Raw genomic sequence first — 15,911 nt, 5'->3', positions numbered from 1 at the left:
TGCTCTCCTCTCCCCTATGATAGCTGCCTCAGTGGAAAAAGCCATCAGTACAGGCATGCAAAAATTTCAAGCACAACTAGGGGAACACACTTCTAGGTTAAATGAGGCTGAAAATCGCATCTCCAACCTGGAGGAAGAACTCTATCAGACGCAGTCCCTGGAACAAGCCCAGGACAGAACCAATAAATATATCCTGGAAAAGCTCGATGACCTCGAAAATAGGTCCAGGAGAAGCAACCTGCGTTTTGTTGGCATTCCTGAATCGCTGCCCCAATCTACCTTGTCGGACCTCTGTTCGCGACGCATCCCTGAAGCTCTGGGCCTCGGGGGGCCCTTCACAGTGGAACGAGCACACCGTGTGGGAGCTTACAACGCCGAACGCAAATCCCCACACCCGATCATAGCTAAATATCTCAATTACTCTGATAAGACTTCCATTTTGCAGCAGTATCGACAATCCAGATCTCTTCAGCTTGACGGGACCAAAATCTTGATCTTTGCCGACTACTCGGTGGATGTCTCCAAGAAACGAAAAGCTTTCCAACATATCTGCACGGAACTCCACCAACGACAAATGAAATTCACCCTGGCGTTCCCGGCAATTTTGCGGATCAAAGCGCCTAATGGCGAACAACTCTCGTTTCATGACCCTGATGAGGCGACACGCTTCCTAAAATCATTACGCTCGGGCCCACATCTCAGCCCCACACCCAAGGCAGCTCCAGTAAACCGAGCCCTGGACCAAAGAAGCCCATGGAAGGACTCTCCCAAACGCTTCAGGGCTGCGGCCCGGCTCAGCTTTCCCAAACCTCACGTTGAAGGGCTCCGATACCCTACAGGTCTTTCTCGCCTCTCTCCCAGACTTCAGGCTCCACGCCAACCCTTCTCATGCCTGGATGAAGTGACCCGTTTTGAACCGTTCCCCCTCCTGGGCCGTTTACACTTCTCAGGTAGTATTGGGGTAAAGTAAGGGCTCATTGAGCCACCCCGCTCGATTGTTTATTCCTCTACACAAGCTATACTGTTTCTAGGCTTGGATGAATATTTTCATGTTCTCTTGGTTCAATTGTTTTATTTTTATGTTCTTTTCTCTTTTGTATAACTGCTCTCATTTATTACTGCTTGAATTGTTGACCTCGAATTTATAACTCCTTTTCCCCTAGGGTTTCATGTGTGCAGATCACCATGCGCATCCATGATCCGTCCTGGATTGATGGCTTGCCCCTCATTCCCCTTCTGTAGGGCAGTAATACCTGCATGTATCATGGGGCTTGGTTATGGGAGTTGATCTACACAGTGACCCCCCGTGCGGAAAAAAGTGAAGTTGATGATTGTTTATGTTCCCTCCCTCTGTGCTCATACCTGGTATCTACACCCTTCTCCCCCCTTCCTACTCCACCCCCTCTTCCTCCTCGGTATGCCTACTCCTAAGCAGTCCCCACTCGCTGTTGTCGCTCAGCAGGGCATATCAGCCCTCCACAACTTATCATCCTCCTTTTTGCAGTTCTCCAGGCTGACCAGACTAAAGACTCTACTACGAGCTTGTTATGTCCCCTTTGACGCTCCATTATGCTACAGATAGTATCATGGAATGTGAAAGGGCTCCGTTCCCCCTCAAAAAGATTGAAGGTACTGAGGCACCTTAAAAGGCTTAAAACAGATATAGCGTTGCTTCAGGAAACCCATCTCTCCTCAGCCGACTTTGTCCGGATGAAGAAGCTATGGGTGGGTGATGTAGCTGGCTCTGAAGCCGTTGGCCGTAAGGCGGGAGTACTTATCCTCATCAACAAGACTCTCCCCTGCCAGATCTTATCTACAGACGCAGATCAACAGGGCAGACTCCTATCTCTTCGGGTCCGCATAGGGTCCAGAAAGCTTATTATATCTAATGTATACGCCCCGAACAATCCTACAAAATAATTTTTTAGCACGTTAACTAACTGGCTCCTGCGTTCTCCTCACCTTCCACAAATTGTAGGGGGCGATTTCAACTCTGTTTTTCACCCGGTTGACGATAGGTCCTCGTCTCTGCGCTCAGCCGCACCCCCAGCCTCCAATAACCCCACGAGCCTGGTGTCGACGATAAGTTCCCTCCACCTCCATGACATCTGGCGACTACACCACCCGACTGACCGTGAGTTTTCCTTTTACTCTCACCCGCATAATGTCTTTACTAGAATCGACTACATCTTCTGCACTGACGACCTGATACCCCTGCTCCCAGGAGCGGACATACATGACATAGCTATATCAGACCACGCACCCATTTCGGCGACCCTAGAAACCCCAGACGTGCACCCCAACCCCAAAATATGGCGCTTTCCATCCTACCTTCAGCACAATTCAGACTTTAAATCATACATGGAGAAGGAGTGGGCAATTTATGCACAGACGAATGCGATACACGCTGATAGCCCCAACTTGTTTTGGGATGCTGGCAAAGCATTTCTCCGAGGACGCATTATTTCTTATGCATCCTCGTTCAAAAAACACGCCCTTCATAACTACAAAACTTCCAGCTCCAGACTGCATCAGGCCCAACAAGCACTCTACACTAATGACTCTCCCGAAAATCGGACGGCTTGGCACTCAGCCAAACAGTCTTTTGATGCATGGGCTGAAACCCTGGAAATCACCAAAAAAACATACCTCGACGCTACTCTTCATAAATTTGGCAACAAAGCTGGCAAACTTCTTGCCAGACTTTGCAAAGGCCCTTACCGCCCGACGGTCATTCCATCCATTCACGACTCGGACAGTCGTGTTACAACCTCCCAGAAAGGTATAAACGTGGCAAGGCTGCGCTACTACTCTACCCTCTACTCGGCAGACCCTATTGACCAACGCACAGCGCGAGACTTCCTCGGTAAAGTTGACTTAGCCTGCATATCCTCCGACCAACTCAATGATCTAAATGCCCCCATCTCCCCTTCGGAAATTTCTTCCACAATTCGGTCCCTAGCCTCCTCCAAAGCCACCAGCCCCGATGGCCTGACAGGCGAATTTTATAAATTTCTTGGTCCTTTGCTAACTCCGACTCTTGCCACAGTCTACCAGTACATATGGTCTGGCGGTGCTTATTTACCCTCTGGCAACCAAGCGATTATTAAACTGCTAGAAAAAAAATGGAAAGACCCGCAAGAACCTGGGTCGTATAGACCCATTTCGCTCCTAAATCTTGATGTCAAGATCCTTTATAAAATAGTAGCCAACCGCCTGGCCAATATCATCCCCTTCCTGATACATTCCGCCCAATCAGGTTTTGTTAAGGGTAGAACAGCGACCATCAATATCAGGAAGGTGATGATCGCACTGGAACACGCTAGATGTAACCCTAATAGTGATCTGGCCATTATTACCCTAGATGCCGAAAAGGCTTTTGACAATGTTAACTTTGGGTGGCTGTCCATGGTTTTGGGCGAGATGGGCTTCTCTGGCCCATTTCTTCACTTAATCAGCTCTATGTATACATCCCCAGCAGCTAGGCTTGTTGCCGCAGGCCTCTTATCAGACCAATTTCGCTTGTATAAAGGTACCAGACAGGGCTGCCCTCTATCCCCTCTCCTTTTTAACATTGCTATTGAGCCACTTTCTAGATACTTATCGACTGTAGCCCCCTTACATGGGATCAAAATAGGGTCACATGAACTAAGAACGTCTCTCTTTGCCGACGATGTTCTTATTTCCTCTGCCGACTCGTCCGCTGACATGCCCACGATCAAAGATGTTTTTGACCAATTCCGACAATGCTCGGGCTTGCGCATAAATTATTCCAAAAGCGAAATACTCCCCTTAGGCTCCCACCCACATCCACTATGGGCACAACACTCCATTTTTACAATAGCGAAAACGCATATTACATACCTGGGCATTAAGATAGGGAGACTACCCTCTTCTCTATACCACCTGAATTACCCTCCCCTTTTTGCCAAAATTAACCACTTTCAGACCGGACCATTTCGCTGGTAAATGACCAGAGGTCTTTTTACACTTTGGCACTGCGCTGCTTTAACTGGTAATTGCGCGGTCATGCAATGTTGTACCCAAACAAAATTTGCGTCCTTTTCTTCCCACAAATAGAGCTTTCTTTTGATGGTATTTGATTGCCTCTGCGATTTATTTTTTGCGATATAAACGTAAAAAGACCGCATATTTTGAAAAAAAATGATATTTTCTACTTTTTGTTATTAGAAAAATCCAATAAACTCAATTTTAGTCATACATTTAGGCCAAAATGTATTCAGCCACATGTCTTTGGTAAAAAAAAAGTCAATAATTGTATATTTATTGGTTTGCGCAAAAGTTGTCACATCTACAAACTAAGGTACGTTTTCTGGAATTTACGCAGCTTTTAGTTTACGACTGCCTATCTCATTTCTTGAGGTGCTAAAATGGCAGGGCAGTACAAAACCCCCCCAAATGACCCCATTTTGGAAAGTAGACCCCCTAAGGAAATTGATAAGAGGCATGTTGAGCCCATTGAATATTTTATTTTTTTGCCTCAAGCGATTGAATAATGACAAAAAAAAAAATTTTTTTTTTTTTTTTACACAAAGTTGTCACTAAATTATATATTGCTCACACATGCTATGGGCGTATGTGAAATGACACCCCAAAATAAATTCTGCTGCTTCTCCTGAGTATGGGGATACCACATATGTGGGACTTTTTGGGAGCCTAGCCGCGTACGGGGCCCCGAAAACCAAGCACCGCCTTCAGGCTTTCTAAGGGCGTAAATTTTTGAGTTCACTTCTCACTACCTATTACAGTTTTGAAGGCCATAAAATGCCAAGATGGCACAAAACCCCCACAAATGACCCCATTTTAGAAAGTAGACACCCCAAGCTATTTGCTGAGAGGCATGTTGAGTTCATGGAATATTTTATATTTTGCCACAAGTTGCGGGAAAATTACAAACTTTTTTTTTTTTTTTTTTTTTTAACAAAGTTGTCACTAAATGATATATTGCTCATGCATGCCATGGGCATATGTGAAATGACACCCCAAAATAAATTCTGCTGCTTCTCCTGAGTACGAGGATACCACATATGTGGGACTTTTTGGGAGCCTAGCCGCGTACGGGGCCCCGAAAACCAAGCACCGCCTTCAGGCTTTCTAAGGGCGTTACAGTTTTGAAGGCCATAAAATGCCAAGATGGCACAAACCCCCCCCCAAATGACCCCATTTTGGAAAGTAGACACCCCTAAATTTAGGGGTACACTAGTGAGACTAGGTAATAAATGGCGGGTGCCCTGAAACTATAAAAAAATAACTAACCAACCAGCGTCACCTGTAACAGTTATATGGTGATCACTGGTGAAAGGGTTAACTAGGGGGCAATTAGGGGGCTTTATGCGGTAGTATATGGGGGTCCCTGGCGCTATAAAAAGCTGCAGCGAACCTAAATACCTACCTGCCTAACTAGCGTCACCTGTGACACTAATACAGCGATCAGAAAAACGATCGCTTATTAGGCTGGGTTCACACTGGAGCGATGCGGGAACGCCACGAATGCGCGGCGGGTTCCCGCATCGCATGCCTCCCGGCGGCAGTTCACACTGCCCTATGCGAACTGCTGGGAGTGTCAGTGAAATGTTACTGACACCCCCAGATCAGTTCGCATATCGCAGTGCGATCTGCAAACTCGGATCGCATGGTGTGAACACCCATGCGATCCGATTCTGCTGCGGGCCAAAAAAAGGGTCCCGTGCGAATTTGCGGCGGGTGCGGCGGGTGTGGCGGGTGCGGCGGGTGCGGCGAATGGCTGAACTCGAATCGCACAGAGATCGGATGTGATTTGCACTGCAGTGCGGTGCGAATCACATTCGTTCTCATAAACCGCTGCAATGTGAACCCAGCCTTAGTGACACTGGCGACGGGGGGTGATCACGGGGTTAAACCTTTATTGGGGGGGTTAGGGGGGTACATTAGAACTAAAGGGGGCTAACTCTAACTGCCCTAACAGTTATTACAGTCACAAATGACACCAATGCAAAAAAAAAAAAAAAAAAATGACATTGGTGTCACTGTGACTGGGGGGCAGGGGTAATTGGGGGGGTGATCGGGGGGTAAAGGGGGGGTGTGAGTGTGCCTGGCATGTTCTACTGTGTGTGTAGAGTGTTGGTGCAACTTACTGATCCGCTCTCCTCCGTGTCGGAACGAAAAATACCGACACGGAGGAGAGAATACATCACTTCCTCTCCTGTGTTTACATTACAGGAGAGGAAGTGATGTCACCGGGGATTTCTATTCGTCGGGAGCGATCGCGAGGGGGTGGCCATGAATGAATGGCCGTCCCCTCGTCCGGGATCGCTCCCGTACGAATACCGACCGCCGCAGGCACCGATCGGGCCCCCGACCCGCGGGAGGCAAGGGACGTACATGTATGTCCTTATGCCTGCCCGTGCCATTGTACTGACGTACATCGGCGTGCGGCGGTCGGCAACTGGTTAAACATGAATGTGAAAACTGGATGGATCTGCCTCTATCGCTTCTGGGAAGGTGCCATCTATTCAAAATGGTCAGTTTCGCACGCTTATTATATCCCCTTCAGACGATACCACTACTTCTCCGGCACAAGGACGTCAAACTCCTAAACGCCGCAATCTCCAAATTCATATGGCGAGGCAAGAGACCACGCATAGCATTTACCAAACTCCACCTTCCCAGAACCGAGGGGGGTATCAGTCTCCCTAACCTTAGAACGTACAACCTAGCCTGTCTCTTAAGGGTAGGCATCGACTGGATAACCCAGAAATCCCGTTGCTCAAATTACCAACTGGAGTCCGAAATGACACGTCCCTATTCCCTGTCTGCCCTTCTCCATTGTCAGTGGAAAAGCCTCGACCCAGCTTTTCAACACAATCTTCTCCTGAGAGATACAGCTATCGCCTGGAGAGAAGTCAGAAAACGTCTCAAGCTATCTTTGTTCATGTCAAGACATCTCCCGATTCAGGGTCATCCAAACTTTACCCCAGGTCTGGACCACCATCCTTACGCATCATGGCGACAGAAAGGCCTTATTAACTTCTCATCCATGTGTGACTTGGACTCTGGTCGTGCATTGTATTTCCGGACCTTAGCCCAAAAATACTCCTTGCCGGATTCCTCTGCTTTTCACTACGGCCAGTGCCTCAGCTTTCTCCAGAAATCTTGCAGGGCAGAGCACTCGAGGTTCAAATATTCTCTCATTGACACACTTCTACGCAAAGACTCCTACAAAATCTCTGAAATCTACAAACCTCTACTTCTTAAAACAACGCCTCCTCTACATTCATCCTCGGTCTCTAACTGGGCGAAAGACTTTTCAGACGATGACATAGTCGAAAAGATTCTGCATGGCCTTAACTCAGTATACAACCTAATCCCGAACGAATCCTGGAGGGAAACCCAACTAAAAATTTCGCACAGAGCGCATATACCGTTCCTCTCATCAGGGACACCTCATACTTCTCGGGCTTCACAGTGCCCTCTTTGCCAACAATCAAGACCTACTCTTGCCTACCGCTACTGGTCCTGTTTGGCCATCTCTTCGTTCTGGGATCAAATATTGGCCTTTATCTTTGAAGTTACACTTCTGAAACTTCCCAAGGATCCGCTACTCCTCATCTTTGGGTACTGGGATCCCAAACTGCTCCCATGGTCAGCTGCCTCCTCACCCCCAGGCAAGGAATGGGCCCTGATTTGCCTGTTGCTTGCCAGGAGAGCCATTCTAGCAAACTGGACTGCCACAGCCACTCCTTCAGTTTCTCAAGTCAACAGAGACCTCAGGCATCTTCTTCTCCGGGACAAACTTAACACAAACCTACACTAACCTAAAGCCACACAATGTTTCCATGGTAGATGGGACCTATACATCGCCTCCAAACTCACTCCTCAGGAACGGACTCTCCTCAAAGACCATTCTTTCACTCGCAAGGACCCCCTGCTACCAGCGAATTTTACTGTATTGTGAAACTTTAATACACAGTCTACAACACAGTGTATCTTCTATTCTTCAACACCACACCCCCATCACCTGTTGGGCTCCCACCCCCCCAGGTGCGGATTGCTATACCAGACTCTGCAAGTCCCCCCCCCTCCCCCCCCCCTCTTTCCCCCTAGTAGTCTGTTATATCTTTATGTATATTCCATGTAGGACCTTGGCTCCCCTGAAGGATACCATGGTGCCATACTATCCATAGATCCATCTAGTTGAGGTCATCCCCTTCTCCTTCTTGTGAGGGAGAATGGTTTGGCTCCCATTTCCTGCAAGGAGTAATATGTTTATGCTTTCAACGCATTTAAATGTCGATGTGACTGCTTTCCCGTGATTCATACAGCTTTTTCAAAAATGCCTTTATTCATCTTACGGTATTTTCTTTGTCATGCACCTTCTTTTCAATAAAATTTCTTTGAAAATAAAAATAAAAAAGAAGAGAATGTGCGCTGCATTTATAGATTTCATAATTTGCTGTGTCACAAATGTTAATTCTGCATTACGAAGGCTAGTTTACAAAACCGACCGCTTCTGGATCATCCATGCTTCTGAGCATGCGTGTTTGTACTTTGGACTTTTGTGTGACAGACTTGTGTACACATGATAGGAAAATCTGAACAGAACGTTGTCCGACGAAAATTTACTAGCCTGCAATCCAACATGTGTTGGAGGAAAGTTGGCCACCAATTGTCTGATGGAGCGTACTAATGATCGGATTTTAGGCAAACAGTCTGTCATCACACAAAATCCGAGGCTTGAGACAGATTTGTGAAGAAATAGGCCTTTTGTGTACATAGAAAAAGTCATATATCTTTAAGTTCAGCTCATGATAAATAGGGGCAAACACAAACGTGTTGCGTTTATAATTTTGCTCAGTGTATATAGTATGATAACAAACTAACCTAAAATCAAGGATTTTAAAATACTAAAACACCCCCATAACATTAAACTGATCTGCTGTACATCTGTAGGAACTTTGTAGAAGATTAGAGTTCATTGGCTGTCATGCTAAGTAGCAGAGCTATTATTTGTGTTTGTGTAATGAGTACACAATAATATCAAAAGAAATAAAGGAATATTCCAGACCCAAGAAAATCGTGTTATTAAGATATTTAGAAATTGTATACAATTGACATTCTTCATGACACATGTAATATCTTGCCGCATCCTGAAAGCTTATTGGATTTTAGGACACTGGCATGTTGTTAGTAGTGGGTAATAGATGTAAGACTGAAAATGGCAAATATATTCACATATGTTGATCATATGGCTTTTAAAATTCTGTGTATTTATGAATACTGTATGTGATTGATTGTGTTTGATTTGTACTACCTTATTATACCTTTTAAATAATCTTAGGTGCTAAAGTGATAAGATTTACGTCTTCATTGCACTGCTAATAGAATATCACCAGCACACCCGATTCTGTGGAAATTTACACTTTTATTCAATCATCAATTCAATCACTAAGAACTAGGCAATGTTTTGGACCACTCAAAGTCACCTTTTTAAGGCAACATGACAAAAAAAAAAATATCATCCTGCCTTGAAAAATGATGGTCCTGAAACATTGGCTGTTTCTTGATGAATGACACAACGGCCGAATAAGTGTGTCATCTACATTTTCTACATATGAAGGTGTGTTCAGGACAAATTTATTCTCTTTGATGTGTACTTCACAATGAATTGGTTTTAGTTATTATTAAACAAGTTCACAACATGTTTTTGTGTGTGTTTTAACGATTTTTTAGTGCATCTCTTTATTCCAATTTATCGAATCTAATAAAGCTGATCACTCTTCTGATATTAATATTTTTATTATTGTTATCATTATTATACAAAAAAGAAATAATAATAAGTCCAAAATAATAATATGTCCAAGATAATAATAATAATAATATGTCAACCATTTCTCTATGTAGAAAACCTATGGTGTCATCTAGCATCGTGTATTAAATGCTTATGCTAAAACCAAGATTTTATATAAACAGTAAAGCAATTATAAGATATATAGTAGCTTAAGAACTTGTAAACATAATACATTTAACTAAATAAAGACATGTAGGGGTTGATTTACTAAAGGCAAATTCACTCTGCACTACAAATGCACTGCTATAGATCGCAGTAGATCTGAGGGGAAGCTCTGCTGATTTTATCATCCAATCATGTGCAAGCAAAAATGCTGTTTTTTATTTTACTTGCATGTCCCCCTCAGATCTACAGTAACTTCAATTCCAAGTGCACTTTCAGTGCAATTTCAGGAGCACTTAGCACTTGTCGTTTGCACTTGTAGTGCTAAGTGGATTTGACTTTAGTAAATAACCCCCATAATTGGCCCAAAGGGGGTTATTTAAGAAAGTCAAATCCACTTTGCACTACAAGTGCATTGCAAGTGCACTTTCAAGTGCAGTCACTGTAGATCTGAGGGGGACATGCAAGCAAAATAAAAAACAGCATTTTAGCTTGCACATGATTGGATGATAAAATCAGCAGAGCTTTCCCTCATTTCAGATCTTCCCCTCAGATCTACAGCGACTGCACTTGTAAGTGCACTTTCAGTGCACTTATAAATGCACTTGCAGTGCACTTGTAGTGCAAAGTGGATTTGTCTTTTGCAAATGACCACCAAAGTCATGGTTTCCATTTAAAACATCAGTGTTTTATTGTTATGTTGTACATTGTATTTTGTACATAACACTTCCAGAGATGTAATTTGTTGCTTTGGCTTACTTATTTTTCTAGCAGTTAGACCCAACCACTTAATACTCAGAAAGGTGGAAGTAAGATACATCATTTTGTCAGTTTAAACAGAACAGTAGTAGGTAAAACTTTGGTATGAAGTTTTGTTAATTTGTTTAATTTTTATGTAAAGGACCTGTAGAGGATAGTTTTTTACACTGTAATATACTGAATAATGATTGTTTTTAAATGTTAATCTGTAAAAAAGTAACATATATGTTTATTCTACAGGTATTGTGTCACTCATCTCATTGGCTATCCTCTCATATGAACGCTACACTACCCTGACCTTATACAATAAAGGGGGTCCAAAGTTTACAAAAGCACTGCTTGCTGTGGGCAGCACGTGGCTTTATGCCCTGATATGGACAGTGCCACCTCTACTTGGATGGAGCAGCTATGGAAAGGAAGGTGCAGGCACCAGCTGTTCAGTACGCTGGACGTCTGAATCTACAGAGTCCATATCTTATATCATCTGCCTTTTTATCTTCTGCCTAGTCATTCCAGTTCTAGTTATGGTATACTGCTACGGCAGACTACTTTGTGCTGTGAAACAGGTAAGCATTTTTCTGACCTTTTTAAATGGACTAAGTAAACATATGTGATTCTCAATATACAGTATGTTAATTGCAATTGTTCACTAATCACAGCTGGGTGCCCACAGTTGAAATGCAGGCACTAGGGAGAGGAAAAGGAGAAAAGCGACGGTTCGGTTAACCATATTACTGGATCCTGGGACAGGCCAGTGCGTGTTTATTAACCACTTCAGCCCCGGACCATTTTGCTGGCCAAAGACCAGACCACTTTTTGCGATTCGGCACTGTGTCGTTTTAACTGACAATTGCGCCGGCATGCGACGTGGCTCCCAAACAAAATTGACGTCCTTTTTTCCCAGAAATAGAGCTTTCTTTTGGTGGTATTTGATCACCCCTGCGGTTTTTATTTTTTGCGCTATAAACAAAAATAGAGCGACAATTTTGAAAAAAACGCATTATTTTTTACTTTTTGTTATAATAAATATCCCCCAAAAATATATAAAAAAACTTTTTTTTCCCTCAGTTTAGGGAGATACGTATTCTTGTACATATTTTTGGTAAAAAAAAAAATCTAAATAAGCGATTATTGATTGGTTTGCACAAAAGTTATAGAGTTTACAAAATAGGGGTTAGTTTTATGGCATTTTTATTAATAATTATTTTTTTACTAGTAATGGCGGCGATCTGCGATTTTTATTGTGACTGCGACATTATGGCGGACACATCGGCCATTTTTGACACATTTTTGGGACCATTGTTATTTATACAGCAATCACTGCTATACAAATGCAGTGATTCCTATGTAAATGGCACTGGCAGTGAAGGGGTTAACCAGTGGGTGGCAGTGTAGGGGTTAAGTGTTCCTAGGGGTGTGTTACTAACTGTTGGGGGCTGGGCTTTCATTTAGTGAACACTAATCTCTGCTCCAATTACATGGAGCAGAGATCAGCATCACTTGTTGCTAGGCAGAACGGAGAGATGCTGTTTACAATGGCATCTCTCCGTTCAGCCTCCCCGTGAGGCGATCGCGGGTATGCCCGCGGCGATCGAGTCCGCAGGACCCGCGAGCAAATAAGCAAGACAAAACTCTGGATAGCCACACACTGGAAAAAGACTTTAATTAAAACAACGTGGTTCACATCAAAACAAAATCAAAAAAATCTACAGCAAAAGAATAACAGGTTACAGGAAAACTGACGCATTTCGCACCGTAATCAGTACTTACTCGATACGACCGGACTCACGGGGGTCCCGATCAGCACGCGAGCGCGCCGCCGCTGGCATGCTCGCGGTGGCAGGGCGGCATTAAAGATTGGACGTACCTGTACGCCAATATGCCTGCCCGTGCCATTCTGCCAACGTACATCGGCGTGTGCTGGTCGGGAACTGGTTAAAAATTGGAAACTACAATTTGGGGGGGGGGGCAGTGGGCCCTGACACAGAAGCCGACAGGCAGGAAGGGAAGGGGGAGGACAGAGGAGAGACAGGAGATGCAGATGATGGAGGCGCGTAAACTGACCACTGTGTCAGGGCTCTGCAGCCATGATAAACCATGGTCAGTGTACAGAGGGAAGGGCAGAAACTGACATGATCAGCCAGGTTTTTCTTTTAGGTGATACGGGGGCCAAATTACACAGCACAAGCACTGTGCTGTATAAAATGCATTAAAGGAGGAGGATACTTTTTTTGGGGTTAACAAACAAATGAATCGTCTGACTTGTATTGTGGGTAGAAGCAGTAAACCATTGTGCAGCACTGCAAACAGGAAGCAGAGCATTCCTATGTAATAAGAAAATATGACAGCCCCATATACAGAGAAACACACATTTTTACACATTACTATATGATACAATTATTTACACCAAGCTCTTTTATATGTTTATCTTGCTTAACCACCTCCTGCCCACCATATAGCAGAAAGACAGCTACAGCATGGGCTCACATTGCCGGGAGGGCATCTATGGACATCCTCCCATGATAGTGCTTCCCACTGCAGCGCGCATCAAAACGGATCAGTGATCCCTGTGTCCTTCTCAATCACATCAATCACAGCAGCTCTTTATCATGTGACCAGCTTTGTTTGATCACAGCTGATCACAGTATTTGCCAGTTATCAACTCTCCTCTCCTCATGCACTGTCAGCATGAGGAGTGTTGATAACTGGCAAATTCACACAGGGGGCATCTACACTGATAATCAGGGCATTGATCATCAGTGTTCTGATTATCAGTGCAGCCCCAACAGTGCTCACGAGTGCTGCTAATCTGTGCCCACAACTGCCTCCAATCAGTGCCTATAAGTGCTGCCTGTCAGTGCCCATCAGTGATGCCAATCAGTGTCGCCTATCAGTGCCCACAATTGCCACCTATCAGTGCCACTTCAGTGCCCATCAGTGTAGCCCATCATTGCAGCCTAATCAGCACACATCAGAGAAGGAGAAAAATTACTTATCTAGAAAAAGTTTTAACAGAAACTAAGAAGAACTTTTTTTTTCAAAATTGTCAGACTTTTTTTCGTTTATTTAGGAAAAAATAAAAATACACAGTGGTAATTAAATATCACCTAAGGAAAGCTCTGTCTAAATAATAAAAATTTGATAAAGTGATAAAAATTTTATTTGGTTACAGTGTTGCATGACCATGCAATTGTCAATCAAATTGTGAAATCTTAAAATTGGCCTGGGCAGGAAGGGGGTAAAAGTGCCCAGTAGGCAAGTGGTTAAGTGAAAGTATAGCCAGGCAGTTAATAGTGAGGTGGACATAAAGTGTAACATTTGTCAGGCTATGGACACATAATGTAAATAAATACATATTATTGACAAGCAGATAGTATACTATGGGCTAATAATTCATGGTCACAATTTAACAACATAACAAGGGTTTATTGTAGCCACGCTGACGGTATGATTATGTCAGATTTTTGCATCTCAAAGTGATACAATTGTTTTGCATAGAAATTTGGCATTTTATATTGACGGCCTGTAATTCTTAGCAATAACACAATTAAATCTGACCAAACAATAGTCTAGTAGATATCCCGGGTATGATAAAGTTTGAAACACAAAATCATTAATTGTAATATAATAAATAACTATAAATAATTATAAAAAAATAATAATATAATAATAATAAAATGTATTTCCCCATGATTCACTATCGCTCAATTCTGCAAGTGTTCTAATTTACTATCGCTGTTTTATAGCTGGTCTAAAACCACTTTTGACGTAAAGGTACACTTTTTGGTTTCTATGGACAATCTCAAGTTTCCAGGCAGAAAGGACAGCATATATAATATAAAACTGCATGCAGGGCCCTGGGCTATTTATGTAGGATCTCCATTGATCACAAACTCGATGCCTCCCTGAGTTCTACCGCTCTCTTCAGTTGATGTTCCACCCTATCTCCCCTCTCTCCCTTACCCTGACACTGCTCCACACCCAATCTTTTCCCCTTTCCTGTCTCTTGCCACTTCTCTACCTATGCTTCTTTTACTCTGCTCATAATTTTTGGGATAATGACAGGCTTATATTCATGGAAGCCTTCCTGATTTGTAGTTTCCCATAGGGAAGGGATTTTTGTATAGTTCTGCTAATAAGAGTATTTTGGTGGGATGGGAGGGTTCTTCCTTTCGGGCGCAGTTTGATCCCAGTTGGGGCGCCCGATGGGGGGACGTCCTCCTGATGGACCACAGATTTGTTGTGCTAATGTTCTGCACCCCTTGTTAGCCTCAGTATTACGTCTGACCCTTTTTCCATTTTAGCCATCTGCACAGTCCTGGATAGGCTGTTCTTGAGTAACTTCTCATCCTGATGTCTGTTTGTTATATCTTTTCCATTGTATGCACTAGTTTATATTTAATAAAATACTTCGAAATTAAAACTGCATGCAGGGCATTGGACAAAGCACTAGGGACCAAGGGGATGTGAAATGATTTCATACAGCAATGTAATCTGTATGAATTTTCTATTTTTTTAATTTTCTGCCAGGCTCCGCCCTCATGCGTCACGGCGCTCACAGGGAACGGAGCCCGGCACACAGAGGCATCTGGTGGAGGACACAGCTCACAGACACAGCGGTGGGAGATAGCAGGATCCTGCTGAAAAGGTAACCTGCACCAGGATCCTGCAATGCAATCCCAAGTGTGGCTCGGGGTTACCGCTAATGGTACTGAAATTTAACCCCCAGCCACACTTGGCAAAACCGCCAGGAAGGTTAAAGTATGGTGCTCTAAAGATGCTAAAGATCGTAAAAGCACCAACAACATAATCCTTTAAAAATCTGCATGGGTTTATTTGTGTTCTTAAAACATGTTAAAACCACATTTCACAGAATTGTGTACATTTATTCAGTATTCTATTTCTATATGTAGAGGTATCTCATATAGGCATTAACCTTCAGCAATACCAAACCCTTCAGTTCGGCCCATATATCAACTTACAGACATCAAATATTCAGTTGTCTTTCAATTCCTCAACCAATATTTGTGGAGGGATTAGACCACTTCTCAATGTGTTTCCCAGATATTAAATCTTCTTCTTTGGGTCTAAAGGAGGAAATGGAATATATTGATTTTATATTTGGCTAGTCAAGCATACAATCTAATCTCACCCCTTAAGTGTCAGGACTCAGGAGGATCCGTAGGGTATACGAAGAGGCTAG

At 43.6% G+C, this 15,911-nt stretch overlaps 1 protein-coding gene across 1 annotated transcript in view; it reads left to right on the top strand.

Moving 5' to 3' along the window:
* The window catches only part of LOC143983200 (pinopsin-like), a 343,478-nt gene that overhangs the window by 252,582 nt on the left and 74,985 nt on the right, over positions 1-15,911 (top strand). The window contains exon 3 of the mRNA XM_077482628.1: positions 10,949-11,274. Within this exon, the coding sequence (XP_077338754.1) occupies positions 10,949-11,274 (326 nt within the window). The remainder of the gene's footprint in view (positions 1-10,948; positions 11,275-15,911) is intronic.

Source organism: Lithobates pipiens, unplaced genomic scaffold, assembly GCF_037356315.1.
Source record: "Lithobates pipiens isolate NorthernLeopardFrog02 unplaced genomic scaffold, aLitPip1_a1.2 Scaffold_16, whole genome shotgun sequence".
NCBI classification, from domain to species: Eukaryota; Metazoa; Chordata; class Amphibia; order Anura; family Ranidae; genus Lithobates; species Lithobates pipiens.
Note: the sequence above shows the minus strand (reverse complement) of the source record. Positions and strands in the feature narration are given on the sequence as shown.